Source organism: Ambystoma mexicanum, chromosome 13 (genome assembly GCF_040938575.1).
Source record: "Ambystoma mexicanum isolate Mex_15411 chromosome 13, UKY_AmexF1_1, whole genome shotgun sequence".
Taxonomy (NCBI): Eukaryota; Metazoa; Chordata; class Amphibia; order Caudata; family Ambystomatidae; genus Ambystoma; species Ambystoma mexicanum.
The window spans coordinates 699,849,768-699,866,264 of NC_090938.1; the positions used below are offsets into that span (position 1 = coordinate 699,849,768).

General features: G+C 42.5%; 1 protein-coding gene across 1 annotated transcript in view; it reads left to right on the forward strand.

The window, feature by feature from the left end:
- Positions 1-16,497, forward strand: part of TEKTL1 (tektin like 1) — a 165,336-nt gene that overhangs the window by 136,584 nt on the left and 12,255 nt on the right. Inside the window, exon 6 of the mRNA XM_069634786.1 lies at positions 8,130-8,225. Coding sequence (XP_069490887.1) covers positions 8,130-8,225 — 96 coding nt within the window. The remainder of the gene's footprint in view (positions 1-8,129; positions 8,226-16,497) is intronic.

A 16,497-nucleotide genomic window follows, 5' to 3' on the forward strand; every position in this document is an offset into this window, starting at 1 on the left:
TCCTAAAAAAACTTTCATAATACCAGAATTGAGATCCTCTGTCCGCCGCTGAAGATCATGGTACAGTGTGTTTTTAAAAGAGGTTATGATATTTCTCAGAAGAGATAGCACCCTCTGTAAATAAACAGCATAGAGGCAGATCAACCCCAATACGTACCTTAAAATTGTAATTGGCACACAATTAGGTATGACAGTGCTTTGTCCCAAAGTTTCCCCTCTAAACGTGCAAAGTTGATGTCGCCCGACAGTGAACAGACCTCCAGACCATACATAATGGATGCAGTCACTTTTGCCTTTGTTTTCACATTGTTAAAAATACCCCAAAGCAGTCTGAAACTCTTGCCGGAGTCTAGTAAATCCTGGCAGCCTCCAATGCTAGCCAGCAAGCAGGGCTGGACTGAGAACCAAAAGTGGCCCCATATTACACATTTTCAGCAATCACAACCCTTTTCCTATGCGAGAATTTGGAAATACTACACAAAAGAGGCCCAGGGTACTCCGCATTACCTAGAGGCCAGTCCAGCCCTGCCAGCAAGCACCATGTCCTCTAATGAAGATTCTACTTGTGTAGCACAGAAATCTGAGTGTATTCCCTTATCTACATGGTGATTAAAAAATTATCTCTCGCCTTTCTCGGTAATATAGTCTTTTAAAAATGTCAATCTTTCATGGGAGCTCGGGTTCAATGAGCACGTAACGTAAATAAAATGCGGTGTGCACATGTACACCGCCTTTTGCCCTGCACTTTTGCACTACGCTTTGCGAATCACAAAAGTCTGGCGGCGGGGAGCAATTTGCAATGCAGTGCTAACATAACGGCTCACGGTCGCCAAATTAGTTCATAGAAAATGACCTCCATTGTCTCTGAGACAGTTATTAATCCATGCCTTTGCACTTGACTACATCACGTGTGCAGTTGTGTGGATCATTCATGGATGCAGCGTATGACACTGGCTGACGCCCCCACTTTGAGCCTCCTAAACCTACTTGTCACCAGTTGTGCATTCAGTCCTCAGCAGTCCAGGGGCAAGGATGTTACTGCTCCCTCACATGGGAAGGATGGGCGGCTCATGACAAAGAGCTACTTCCCATTAAAGCTTGGAAAGATAAAACGAGGTGCTTAGATTCACGAGCGGCTGGAAGGCCTGCATTTTTCAAAAACAGAGTATTGTCATTTGTGGGGATTCAAAGTGCTGCTTCTGATGGATGAACCTTCAGTAAGGTGGGCAAGGCCAAGTGGACCTCTCACATTATTCTCATTAGTAAGGAAAATGGAGGAATTGGTATTTGTAGAGATTTCTACATTGCTTAAAATCCCACACTGCTAGTGGGACAATATCATGATTAGAGTCCTCTGCTTTATCCCAAGTATTCCAATGAACAATTAAAGATTAATCTACATTATTGACAACAGCTTAACACAAATACCCACTGGGAACCGCAAACAACTGTGAGCAGCAAGTTTAGTGAGAACAAGTGACTCACATGCCCGCCGATGGAACCATGCTGTAATTAGGTAGCTGCCATGACATGGATGCCTGATTCCCAGATGGTGCCCCCATTAGGTCTTGGTAGGCAAAGCTGTTGGCCGGCAGAATGTAGTTCAGATAGCAGTAGTGACACATTGGTCGATGGTCGGACATCTGTCTGCCTTCTAATCCTGAGTCAATGCTAGTGAACAAATCCAGTTGTCCCCAATTGAGCCTTCGGGGGTCACGTTTGGAGGCAAATCTCGGATATTAAAGTAAGCAAGTGCCAGTCCAGTGTGAGGGAGTTTGGCGACAGGTGAACATTAAGGAGATACCTGGAGAAAGCAAGGAGAAAGAAGGAAGCAAGAAGGCTAAGGGTGTAGTTGGAGGAAGGCAAAGATAAATAAAGTGCTGGACAATGTCAAGGCCAGCAGAGAGAAGGAAGGAGGAGGATAGAAAACACAGACTCAGAGAAGGGCACGATCCGGATGGAGGAACGGGGAAAGGACTGAATTGGAAGACAGAGCATAATTTGGAGAGGAGAAGGTTGTCAAAGAATAGGGGAGAGATGAAAGAGGAGGCCTTTGGAGGCAGAGAAAAGGAGGAAGGTGGGGTAAGTGGGCAGAGGTCCAGTAGAGAAAACAGTATTGGGCAAGCTAAGCAGGTCCAAGGCTGGAAGTGTGTGTCAGGGAGCTGAAGGTTAGACATGTGTTACGGGTCAAGGGTTGTGCTCAGACAGTATGCATCTTTCAGGGCAAGGGAAGAGAGCAATTTGTGGGTTGAAGAGAGCATTTGGAGTTTATAGACATGCTTAACTTTTTTGACACTCTATGTTAAGGTGGTGGTACGACGTTCTTTCATTGTCAGGTATTTCAATGCCTGCAGTTTAAACGTGTTTCACAGTTCATTAAATTATTTGGGGAGGGGGTGTTCTAGGGCAGATAAGTGGTTGGGGGGTTGGGTATAGGTAACAATAGGTACAGGATGGGGGGATTGGGAGGGGGACCCCCCCCAAAAAAAGAACATTCAATGAACTGTCAAACACGTTTAAATTGCAGGCTTTGAAAGGTTTCTTGAAAGCATGCTTGAACTTGCCTTTCGTAATCCAAGTCTGCAGAACCCTTGCTGAAGTCTGTGTTTGTAGGCCCATTTCGTCAACTCTTTGTGAATATAAACAGTTTGGTACTTCTCCCTGCACTTCCCAAGCTTCCAGAAGAGCTTAGGCCATTATGGGAGTTCTGCACCATCTACAGGGGTTGGTGCACAAGCGCAAGGGGCGTGCCACAACTCTCTTCCAAGACCACAGTGGTAGCGCTTCCTAGAGACGGTGTTCGCAATGATGGTAGTTCAGAGCAGAGACCAGGGATATCCTCAGAGGATATCACGGAGAGTAGTACTTCAAAAGATGTCTTTAAAAACCCATATTACCCAAACCCAAATCTCCTATGGTCACAGACCTCCAACTAAGTCCCATTTGATGCACTTCTTCAACAGACCGTTTCCATAGGCCTGAGCTTGTCCTTTCAGGAATTCTTCCGGCAAAGGAATAACAAGGAATTGCAGAACAACCAGTTAGGTTTGGGTTTCCAAGTCTTAATAATAGCAATTGAGGGCCTCTGCCAGGATTTAACATGGGGAAACCACAGGGAGTGTCAGGCACAAGCGATGCACGCTTTCACCTCTCCTATCTAAGGTCTTAGCTTTCTCAGCCACGGACTCCGAAGATGTCGAGGAGGAGGCTGAGCCCGGTTATTGTTCTGTCGGTCCACTGCGAAGGGTCTTACCCAGTGGGACTCATGACACTGAGTGAGGAGGGATGGGGCAATTGCAGCTTCTGCAGTGGTTCTTCAAGTAGATCCTAAATCTGAGGGGTAGACGGCTGGAGCCAGAGCTGGGATGTAGCCGGGGCACATGGGCTAGTGAAGTGGAAAGCCTTGCGGACCTGGGCCCACAGACTGGTAGGGTGTAAAGACACAAAGCAAACAGGAAAAGACAGGCAAGCCGGTAGCCACAGTACAGAGTCTTGCTGGGTTGGCACGCACACCAAGGGAAATAATCTTAGCCAGGGAGTTTCCGGAGAAGAGGTGCTAGGAAGCCCCATACACCCCTAGAGATCTGACCGCCACTGAGAAATTGTGCCCTGGTGTTCTGTGTGCTGGTCAAATCTCCTCACGCCCCCTGGCATATCAGTGCAGCCTGGAGCTGCCTACATGTGCATGTCCCACATCTCTAAATAACCCCCAGGTGCCGCCCACCTGAGAACAAATGTTTCAATAATTGGTGTCTGTAACAAATGACAACACATTACACAATATTCTTTTTCTGGTTGCTTGTTGATCCACAGCTGGCAAATCGCCCAGCCTCCCCCTCCCCCGTTGTTAGCTCCCCGCTTGCTTTTATTGATCCCTTGTGATCTGCTCCTCTGGTTTGTGTCTATTTGACCTAAAACATTTGTCCTAATCACATTTGATCAAATTTATCTGAATTTTTTTATTTGGTCTAAAATGCGAGGGGAGACCCCCTGCAACACCCCCACCAAACTTCCCCTCAACCTAATATATACCCTTACCCACCCCTATATATATTTTTGATTACATTTGACTGAAAAAAAGGTCAAAAGAATTCGATCAAATGTTTTAGGTCAAATGTTTTTAGGTCAATTATGCTAATACAGCTTCTCTCGCTGTGTTCTTCCCCTTATGACTTGTAAAGCTCTCCATTGCTTCCTGAAGCTAGGTCAGAATCAAGACAAGAGTATAATGTTGCAGCACTCTGGGCGGTCATATTATTAGGCATTTATTAGGAGTGTCGAAGGAGTTGCAAAATATGCGAGTCATGTATGGAGTTACAACCTTCAGTAACTTCGTCAGGATGGGCGGAAAGAGCTTCTATAGAGCCTGGGGGATCCACACGAGCAATAATAAAGTATATTAGGGCAAAGGTGTCCAGGGGGTTAATGCACAGTCTATCAATATACTGTACACACGAATACTGATCTTCAGAGAGTTGCTGAAACTATCATACAGTCTCATGGATACATCGCCCAGCATGCTTCTTGGGTCCAGGGGTGTTGCAAGGTCTGGAAAAGATCCGGGGCTACGCTTATGTTGGGACTGTCAGGATTCGGGGCTAGCTAGCCTTTTGGTTGTAGCCCCTGAGCTTCTATCAAGGGCTACAACCAAAAGACCCAGGGGTACAGTGCCCTCCCCCCCAGCAACGCCTCTGCTTTGGTCCAACTCACAGTCTCTGGGTTATCTCACCCAGCTTGTTTCTTGACCCTGATGCCCTACTTTCCTCTTAACAATCTCCTACCATGAAGTCGTTTGTATAACCTGCTTAGCGTAATAATCAGTCCTAAATAGTCTCACACTCTAGCTGGTGTCACCTCTCTGGGCACAGTCAATCCTTTAGCAAACTCCTACTAGTAAGCATTTCCTCCCTGCTGCTTAAGGTCTTTGTCTTGTAATGATATTATCACCCTCCAGCCACGGGTCTCCCTCCTGGCCTTTGATCTCACTTCAAATCCTTACAGTAGCCAGAGATTCACACTTTGTGTTCAGGTCACCCTCAGGGGCCAATAAAACAGATTATTTGACCCTGCGCGAAACCACTTGCAGCCACAGATGGAGGCCGCTGTGGTCTGGGTGTTCCAAGCAACAACTCCCGCGTCAGTGTCGCCTCTTCCTTGCTCCAGGTTCTCAGGTAGAGTGAGTGAGTGAGTGTGTGTGTGTGGATTCTGAGCTCTTTTATAGTTCTCTCTCCTGATTGCCTTGATTGTTTAGTGAAGGTTTTGATGGCTCATCCCAGGGTGTTTCTCTTTTAGCTGAGCCTGACTGGTTATTTCCCCTTTTCACTTTTATCTCTCTGCATAGCTCTCAACCATTTATGTTGCAAAGGTGGGTGAAAACACCCGATTTTATTTTTGGCGGGTGAGAGGCCCATAGAAATGAATGGGTGTGTAGGAGGCTTGGCGGGTGAGTCAGCTGTTTAGAAGGCGGGTGACACCCGCCAAAAGCGTGTGATTTGAGAGCTATGCTCTCTGAGTGTTTCTAATCAGTCTTACCAGCTTATTGGGGGTTGTAAAAAGAGCGACGGGTGTACTGATGTCTTGCTCTGCGTGGCTCCAGCTGTGGCAAAGTTGGTCATATGCTGAATCCCGCAGCCTGCCTATGCCAATGGGGTGCTCTGGGTCCATTGGGTTGACCAGCCATAATGTTGCTGGGGTACAGCACGAAGTTTCCCCTGAACTATTGCTTAATGCAGGAAGTTCTGCTACAATCACATCGCGCACGAAATTACAATGCACATAGTTTTGCTTTTCAAACGTTTTGGGTGTCAATCTTTTTCCAAAAAATCGTGTTTCAGATGTTTGCTTGTGCTGTTTCAAGGCCTGGATATTATTTCTGATCATACAGCCCTCTGAAATGTAAGGCACTGCATTTAGCAATAAATCAGAGCAAGCTGCACGTACACGCTGCTGGATCTATTTTCTAGACAACCCAAAGAATACAGAGTGTCTCTCATTGGTTTCCTGTGGGCAGTTGGGCTTAATGAGACTTAACTGTCGGCCATCTTGGAGTCAGGCGGAAGTGGATTGCAGCGTTGTGGCTCTGCAACATCAGGGTGCATCTCCTCAGGGGCTCTGCACAGTACTGAAGGGATTCGGGAGCAAGGGGAGTTTGATCATTCCGGAATCACGAGCACAAGCAGTGGGAGCGGCCCTGCCTGTGAGTGGAAACAGGAACGCTTTTATCAGCAGCAGGGGCAGCTCACAAACATCTGTCTTTATGAAGGAATGGTTGCAAATAACAAGCCAATGAAGTGGAAATCAGACTGGTGCCGTGATATGATTCACTTTCTATGAAGGGACCATGTCTTTGATGGAGGGTGTGAACTGTATCTACTTTATTAAACCTTACACAAGGCTAACTAGAACAGGATAAGGGGCGCTGCAGAATTCCTGTTTACCACCTTCATACATGCCAACCCTCCCGATTTAGGCGGGAGACTCCCGATTTTTCAGTGAAAAATATAGCTATTTTTCACATTCTCCCGCCTAAAATTAAGTTAGCCCCAATGCATTCCTATGGGGAGATGTAGTTCTCCCGATTTCCCTGTGAAAATCTCCCTCCCAGGTGGCTCTGAATGTTGGCATGTATAACCTCTAGTTTGCGCTTAGCGGCCAGGCATCCCCGGTCTTCAGATATCCTCTAAGGCCAGAAGAAGAGGTGTCCAATGTGACTTTGCCACAGGATTTATAAGATGACAGGGAATTTTAAAGACGGTTAATGGCTAATGGTGCACTTTAAAAGCACTTTTGGCAAGTGCCTGTGATCAGCGCTAGCTTGGAAGGAGAGTCAACAAATAATCCAATTTACTTAGACCAAGTCTACTCTCTTGGGGATTTAATTCTCCTCCCCTCTCCCACTTCCCCCAACGATCCACCTCTCCTCCTTCTCCCACCCTCTCTAGGACTCCCAGTTCTACCACACTCTCCAGCTCCCCCATCTCTCGCATCCTTTTCAGCTTTCTCATGTTGCCTACCCTTCTCAGCTCTCCCAATTTCTCACCCACCCCAACTCTACCATTTCTCCTGCCACCCTCCAAGCTCTCCTGTTTCTCAAACTCAATTTTCTTACATTTCCCCGGCCTCACGTAACGCTGGCTTCTCTTGCTCCTGCGCTTCCTCGCCTGCTAACCGTTGGATTGTCGTGGTCTGTGCCACCCACCATTTCCTTGACCCCAGACTTCTCAAATGGAGCCTGCAGCATACACTTCCCACTTAGCTCGTTCGCTGCTATCCCAAGGAATGTCTGTGTTCCCTGCTCTTCTGGACTCCTCCAGTTCAGGGATAGTTGTGACGTGTCACGAAGCAGAGCTGGATCAACACGAGGCAGACAAAAGAGGTTGTAGTTTACCAAAAAGGTATTAGGGCTAATTTAAAGGTTGGGACTGGGTGTCTGAGGGAGTCTAGATGCTTTATTTTAGCTTCCTGGCCACAACCCACCTCAGTGTTCTGGTAAGCTTGCCAAACCCACCCGTCCTCGCCCTCGGAAGGCAAGAGAGCATGATGTCCCACTCACTGTGGGGGAAACCCCTGAAACTAGGCCCCAATGGTATAGCCAAGTTCAGAGACCCTCTGTGCCCTTATTTTGTGAGTGGGGCTGTCATCCATTACACCTGCTCCTGGCTTCTCTTACATTGCCCTCACTGCCCTGCCAGTCCTCATTCCCTCCTTTGTTACCCCAATCCTCAATCCCGCCATTCTTATTCTCACAGCGGACGTCCCCCCTCCATTCATGCTAATTACGAGTACCCCTTAATTAGCATTTATTTATTGATACGTGTTATAGTGCGTAGATCCGACCCAAGGGCGTCGGGGCGCAGGACGGCAGGGAAAAGAAAGTTCACACCATAAACTCACAGCTGAGCCCCTCCCCCACAGTCCTGTTGGCCATAATTAAAGACTGGAACAAAACCAATCTATTTGGGAAATTAAACGTTTAAAGCTCTCTCTGGAAAGACGGCATGGAGGGAGCCAGGTGCATTGGCCTTTGTATTCGTGATGCCTGGCATCGCTGGCCCCTCCGTTTGCCCCACTCGTTACTGCACCCTCACTTATGCCTCTTTACCTAGGTCGTTTTCTTTTTCTATTTTCAGGGCCTGATGCATTTGACAAAAGGTGATCTGAGGACATCCATCCACCGTTGCCAGCGCCTCTATGATGAGATGGAGAGAACCTATGGACTCGCTTTGGTATGTAGGGGTGGAATGTGCGAAGCCTACCTTTCATCAGCTAGAGCACTACGATCGAGTATCAAATAACCTCAGTATTACAGATTACCTCCTCTCTAACACCAAACAGAGCTCTTGACCCCGACACCAAACAGATTCCCGGGCAGAAGGCCATTGCTGCCACCAGCCACAACGCTGCAGGTCAGCACCAACCAAGCCACTTCCTCCCCCTGATCCTGCTAGTGTTCTACAGACCTTTATAAACCAACCTGACCCCTCCCTATCCCCAGGCTGCCACCACCTTGACCTTTACAGACCAATATCAACCAACAATGCTTTCCCTGCTACCAACCAGAGATCCACAGACCATCGCAAACGATCACAAGTCGATCCATGACCTCATCGCCACCAGCAACTAGAGCACTACCCATACATAAACCCAAACCAAACGTCTCTTACATTTTAGTAATTACCCAGCAATTTCCTACATAATAGTATGAGCCAACTCTTGAAGTTCCCACCACTGGCACAAACCAGACCACTACTAACCAGTGTCAACCATCCTAACTCCCACAGATATGAACAAAATATCCACAGAACAACATCAATCTACCCATTGTCCATCAAGATGCATCTGCTTCCAACACCCAAAGCACTTACAGACCAGGATCAACTAACCTGAGCTTATTCCACAGTCCCATTGCTGCCACCAACCAAAGCACTTACAGGCGAGGATCTACTAACCTGAGCTTATTCCACAATCCCACTGCTGCCACCAACCAAAGCAGTTACAGACCAGTATCAACTAACCTGAGCTTATTCCACAGTCCCACTTCTGCCACCAACCGAAGCACTTACAGACCAGGATCTACTAACCTGAGCTTATTCCACAATCCCACTGCTGCCACCAAACAAAACACTTACAGACCAGGATCTACTAATTTGAGCTTATTCCACAATCCCACTGCTGCCACCAACCAAAGCACTTACAGACCAGGATCAACTAACCTGAGCTTATTCCACAGTCCCACTACTGCCACCAACCAAAGCACTTACAGACCAGGATCAACAAACCTGAACTTATTCCACAGTAGCACTACTGCCAGAAACCCAAAGTCCACAGACTAGTATGAACAAGCCCAGCTCATTCGACTAATGCATTGCTGACATTTAGCACAGCTCAATGAGCCAATATCAACCACACTGAGTCCTTCCACTAGTCCCCCACTGCCACCAAAGAGCAGAATCAACCAACTCGAGCCCTCCCACTAGCCCTACTGTATAATGCTCTATGGATGAGAATATCAATTAGCTCTGATTAACAGTGGGATATTCAAATCCAAATTTCCCTAGGGAATGGTGTTGGCCACTGAGTCCCAGCTGAAGACCCTACATCTTAAACGGAATGTGTACTGGAAGCCTACACTCTGACCTGCTTTAGCAATCTCCCACTCAGAACCTGCCCATTTGACTTGTTATGAGACTTCATTGCCTCCTGAGGTCTCAGTGGCACCCCTATCTGGTGGTGCATGTCTATCTACCATCTACCCCACATCCACAGAGCAACGTAGGAGCCTCAAAAATACCTCAATTCCCGGTAACACTTTTTCTTTAACGTATGCATAAATGCTTGTTATTGACGACTTGCACTTTGACTCTCTAGTATTACCTGGTTAGAAAATGCATAAGAGATGCTGGTTTTTAGTATGGCCTGGTTGGGATATGCATAAGAGATGCCTGTTTTTTTGTATGACCTTCCTTGTTAGGATATTCATAAGAGATACCTGTTTCTTTAGTATGACCTTGTTAGGATATGCATAAGAGATGCCTGTTTTTTGGTATGATCTGGTTAGAATATGCATAAGAGATGCACATTTTTTTAGTATGACCTTGTTAGGATATGCATACAAGATGCCTGTTTTCTTAGTATGACTTGGTTAGGATACACATTCGAGATGCCTGTTTTTTAGTATGACCTGGTTGGGATATGCATACGAGATGCCTGTTTTTTTTTAGTATGACCTTGTTAGGATATGCATAAGAGATACACATTTTTTAGTATAGCCTGGTTAGGATATGCTTAAGAGATGCCTGTTTTTTAGTATTACCTGGTTATGATATGCATATAAGATGCCTGTTTTTTTTTTAGTATGACCTTGTTAGGATATGCATGAGAGATGCCCGTTTTTTAGTATGACATTGTTAGGCTATGCATACGAGATGCATGTTTTTTTTAGTATGACCTTGTTAGGATATGCATGAGAGATGCCCGTTTTTTAGTATGACATTGTTAGGCTATGCATACGAGATGCATGTTTTTTTTTAGTATGACCTTGTTAGGATATGCATGAGAGATGCCCGTTTTTTAGTATGACATTGTTAGGCTATGCATACGAGATGCATTTTTTTTGCAAGACCTGGTTAAGATATGCATAGGAGATGCCTGTTTTTTAATATGCACGTGTTAGGATATGCATAGGAGAGGCCTGTTTCTTTAGTATGACCTTGTTAGTATATGCATAAGAGATACCTGTTTTATTTAGTATGACCTGGTTAGGATAAGCATAAGAGATGCCTGTCTTTTAGTATGATCTGTTTAGAATATGCATAAGAGGTGCCTGTTTTTTAGTATGACCTGACTAGGATATGCATATGAGATGCCTAATGTTTAGTATGACCTCGTTAGGATATGCATACGAGAGGCCTGTTTTTTTTTAGTATGACTTGGTCAGGATATGCATAAGAGATGCCTGTTATTTTTAGAATGCCCTTGTTAGGATATACATAACAGATACCTGTTATTTTAGTATGACCTTGTTAGGATATGCATACAAGAAGCCTGGTTTTTTTAGTATGTTTTGGTTAGGGTATGCATAAGAGATGACTGTTTTATTAGTATGACCTTGTTAGGATATGCATAAGAGATGCCTGTTTTTTAGTATGACCCTGTTAGGAAATGCATAAGAGATGCCTGTTTTTTTAGTATGACCTGGTTAGGCTATACATAAGAGATACCTTTTCTTTAGTATGACCCTGTTAGGATATGCATAAGAGATGCCAGTTTTTTGGTATGACCTTGTTAGGATATGCATAAGAGATGCCTGTTTTATTTAGTATCACCTTGTTAGGACATGCATACGAGATGCCTATTTTTTAATATGACCTGGTTATGATATACAAAAGAGATGCCTGTTTTTAGTATGATCTTGTTAGTCTTTGCATAAGAGCTGCCTGTTTTATTTAGCATGACCTTGTTAGGATATGCATACGAGATGCCTGTTTTTAGTATGACCTGGTTCTGATATGCATAGATGCCTATTTCTTTTAGTATGACCTTGTTAGGATATGCATAGATGCCTATTCTTTTTAGTATGACCTTGTTAGGATATGCATAAGAGATGCCCGTTTTTTAGTATGACCTGGTTCGGATATGGATACAAGATGCCTGTTTTTTAGCATGACCTGGTTAGGATATGCATAGATGCCTGCTTTTTTGCATGACCTGGTTAAGATATGCATAAGAGATGCCTGTTTTTTTTTGTATGACCTTGTTAGGATATGCATGAGAGATGCCCGTTTTTTAGTATGACATTCTTAGGCTATGCATACGAGATGCATGTTTTTTTTTTAATGACCTGGTTAAGAAGTGCATAGGAGATGCCTGTTTTTTAATATGCACGTGTTAGGATATGCATAGGAGAGGCCTGTTTCTTTAGTATGACGTTGTTAGTATATGCATAAGAGATACCTGTTTTATTTAGTATGACCTGGTTAGGATATGCATACGAGATGCCTGTTTTTTTAGTCTGACCTGGTTACGGTATGCATACAAGATGCCTGTTTTTTAGTATGACCTGGTTATTATATGCATACGAAATGCTTGTTTTTAGTATAACCTGGTTAGGATATGCATAAGAGATGCCTGTTATTTTTAGAATGCCCTTGTTAGGATATGCATAACAGATACCTGTTTTTTTAGTATGACCTTGTTAGGAAATGCATAAGAGATGCCTGTTGTTTTAGTATGACCTGGTTAGGGTATGCATAACAGATACCTGTTTTTTTAGTATGACCTTGTTAGGAAATGCATAAGAGATGCCTGTTGTTTTAGTATGACCTGGTTAGGATATGCATAAGAGATACCTGTTTTTTTAGTATGACCTTGTTAGGATATGCATAAGAGATGCCTGTTTTCTTTTAGTATGACCTTGTTAGGATATGCATACAAGAAGCCTGTTTTTTTAGTATGTCTTGGTTAGGCTATGCATAAGGGATGGCTGTTTTTTTAGTATGACCTTGTTAGGATATGCATAAGAGATACCTATTTTTTTAGTATGACCTTGTTAGGATATGCATAAGAGATGCCTGTTTTTTAGTATGACCTGGTTAGGCTACGCATAAGAGATACCTTTTTTTTTAGTATGACCCTGTTAGGATATGCATAAGAGATGCCTGTTTTTTTTAGTATGACCTTGTTAGGTTATGCATAAGAGATGGCTGTTTTTTGGTATGATCTGGTTAGAATATGCTTAAGAGATGCACGTTTTTTAGTATGACCTTATTAGGATATGCATACGAGATGCCTGTTTTTTAGTATGACCTGGTTATGATATGCATGAGAGATGCTTGTTTTGTTTAGTATGAACTGGTTGGGATATGCATAAGAGATGCCTGTTTTTTAGTATGACCTGGTTAGGATATGCATACGAGATGCCTGTTATTTTGAGTATGACCTGGTTAGGATATGCATACGAGATGCCTGTTTTTTTAGTATGACCTTGTTAGGATATGTATAAGAGATGCATGTTTTTTGTATGGCCTGGTTAGGATATGCATACGAGATGCCTCTTTTTTTAGTCTGACCTGGTTACGGTATGCATACAAGATGCCTGTTTTTTAGTATGACCTGGTTATTATATGCATACGAAATGCTTGTTTTTAGTATAACCTGGTTAGGATATGCATAAGAGATGCCTGTTATTTTTAGAATGCCCTTGTTAGGATATGCATAACAGATACCTGTTTTTTTAGTATGACCTTGTTAGGAAATGCATAAGAGATGCCTGTTGTTTTAGTATGACCTGGTTAGGATATGCATAAGAGATACCTGTTTTTTTAGTATGACATTGTTAGGATATGCATAAGAGATGCCTGTTTTTTTTTTAGTATGACCTTGTTAGGATATGCATACAAGAAGCCTGTTTTTTTAGTATGCCTTGGTTAGGCTATGCATAAGGGATGACTGTTTTTTTAGTATGACCTTGTTAGGATATGCCTAAGAGATACCTATTTTTTTAGTATGACCTGGTTAGGCTATGCATAAGAGATACCTTTTTTTTAGTATGACCCTGTTAGGATATGCATAGATGCCTATTTTTTTTAGTATGACCTTGTTAGGATATGCATAAGAGATGCCCGTTTTTTAGTATGACCTGGTTCGGATATGGATACAAGATGCCTGTTTTTTAGCATGACCTGGTTAGGATATGCATAGATGCCTGCTTTTTTGCATGACCTGGTTAAGATATGCATAAGAGATGCCTGTTTTTTTTGTATGACCTTGTTAGGATATGCATGAGAGATGCCCGTTTTTTAGTATGACATTCTTAGGCTATGCATACGAGATGCATGTTTTTTTTTTTAATGACCTGGTTAAGAAGTGCATAGGAGATGCCTGTTTTTTAATATGCACGTGTTAGGATATGCATAGGAGAGGCCTGTTTCTTTAGTATGACGTTGTTAGTATATGCATAAGAGATACCTGTTTTATTTAGTATGACCTGGTTAGGATATGCATACGAGATGCCTGTTTTTTTAGTCTGACCTGGTTACGGTATGCATACAAGATGCCTGTTTTTTAGTATGACCTGGTTATTATATGCATACGAAATGCTTGTTTTTAGTATAACCTGGTTAGGATATGCATAAGAGATGCCTGTTATTTTTAGAATGCCCTTGTTAGGATATGCATAACAGATACCTGTTTTTTTAGTATGACCTTGTTAGGAAATGCATAAGAGATGCCTGTTGTTTTAGTATGACCTGGTTAGGGTATGCATAACAGATACCTGTTTTTTTAGTATGACCTTGTTAGGAAATGCATAAGAGATGCCTGTTGTTTTAGTATTACCTGGTTAGGATATGCATAAGAGATACCTGTTTTTTTAGTATGACCTTGTTAGGATATGCATAAGAGATGCCTGTTTTTTTTTAGTATGACCTTGTTAGGATATGCATACAAGAAGCCTGTTTTTTTAGTATGTCTTGGTTAGGCTATGCATAAGGGATGGCTGTTTTTTTAGTATGACCTTGTTAGGATATGCATAAGAGATACCTATTTTTTTAGTATGACCTTGTTAGGATATGCATAAGAGATGCCTGTTTTTTAGTATGACCTGGTTAGGCTACGCATAAGAGATACCTTTTTTTTTAGTATGACCCTGTTAGGATATGCATAAGAGATGCCTGTTTTTTTTAGTATGACCTTGTTAGGTTATGCATAAGAGATGGCTGTTTTTTGGTATGATCTGGTTAGAATATGCTTAAGAGATGCACGTTTTTTAGTATGACCTTATTAGGATATGCATACGAGATGCCTGTTTTTTAGTATGACCTGGTTATGATATGCATGAGAGATGCTTGTTTTGTTTAGTATGAACTGGTTGGGATATGCATAAGAGATGCCTGTTTTTTAGTATGACCTGGTTAGGATATGCATACGAGATGCTTGTTATTTTAAGTATGACCTGGTTAGGATATGCATACGAGATGCCTGTTTTTTTAGTATGACCTTGTTAGGATATGTATAAGAGATGCATGTTTTTTGTATGGCCTGGTTAGGATATGCATACGAGATGCCTCTTTTTTTAGTCTGACCTGGTTACGGTATGCATACAAGATGCCTGTTTTTTAGTATGACCTGGTTATTATATGCATACGAAATGCTTGTTTTTAGTATAACCTGGTTAGGATATGCATAAGAGATGCCTGTTATTTTTAGAATGCCCTTGTTAGGATATGCATAACAGATACCTGTTTTTTTAGTATGACCTTGTTAGGAAATGCATAAGAGATGCCTGTTGTTTTAGTATGACCTGGTTAGGATATGCATAAGAGATACCTGTTTTTTTAGTATGACATTGTTAGGATATGCATAAGAGATGCCTGTTTTTTTTTAGTATGACCTTGTTAGGATATGCATAAAAGAAGCCTGTTTTTTTAGTATGCCTTGGTTAGGCTATGCATAAGGGATGACTGTTTTTTTAGTATGACCTTGTTAGGATATGCCTAAGAGATACCTATTTTTTTAGTATGACCTGGTTAGGCTATGCATAAGAGATACCTTTTTTTTAGTATGACCCTGTTAGGATATGCATAAGAGATGCCTGTTTTTTTTAGTATGACCTTGTTAGGTTATGCATAAGAGATGGCTGTTTTTTGGTATGATCTGGTTAGAATATGCTTAAGAGATGCACGTTTTTTAGTATGACCTTATTAGGATATGCATATGAGATGCCTGTTTTTTAGTATGACCTGGTTATGATATGCATAAGAGATGCTTGTTTTGTTTAGTATGAACTGGTTGGGATATGCATAAGAGATGCCTGTTTTTTAGTATGACCTGGTTAGGATATGCATACGAGATGCCTGTTTTTTTTAGTATGATCTGGTTAGGATATGCATACGAGATGCCTGTTTTTTTTAGTATGACCTTGTTAGGATATGCACAAGAGATACATGTTTTTTGTATGGCCTGGTTAGGATATGCATACGAGATGCCTGTTTTTTTAGTCTGACCTGGTTACGGTATGCATACAAGATGCCTGTTTTTTAGTATGACCTGGTTATTATATGCATACGAAATGCTTGTTTTTAGTATAACCTGGTTAGGATATGCATAAGAGATGCCTGTTTTTTTTAGTATGACCTTGTTAGGATATGCATGAGAGATGCCCGTTTTTTAGTATGACATTGTTAGGCTATGCATAAGATATGCCTGTTTTTTAATATGACCTGGTTAAGATATGCATAGGAGATACCTGTTTTTTAGCATGACCTTGTTAAGATATGCATAAGAGATGCCAGTTTTTTAGTTTGACCTTGTTAGGATATGCATAAGAGATGCCTGTTTTTTAATATGACCTGGTTATGATATGCAAAAGAGATGCCTGTTTTTAGTATGATCTTGTTAGTCTTTGCATACGAGATGCCTGTTTTTAGTTTGACCTGGTTATGATATGCATAGATGCCTATTTCTTTTAGTTTGACCTTGTTAGGATATGCATAGATGCCT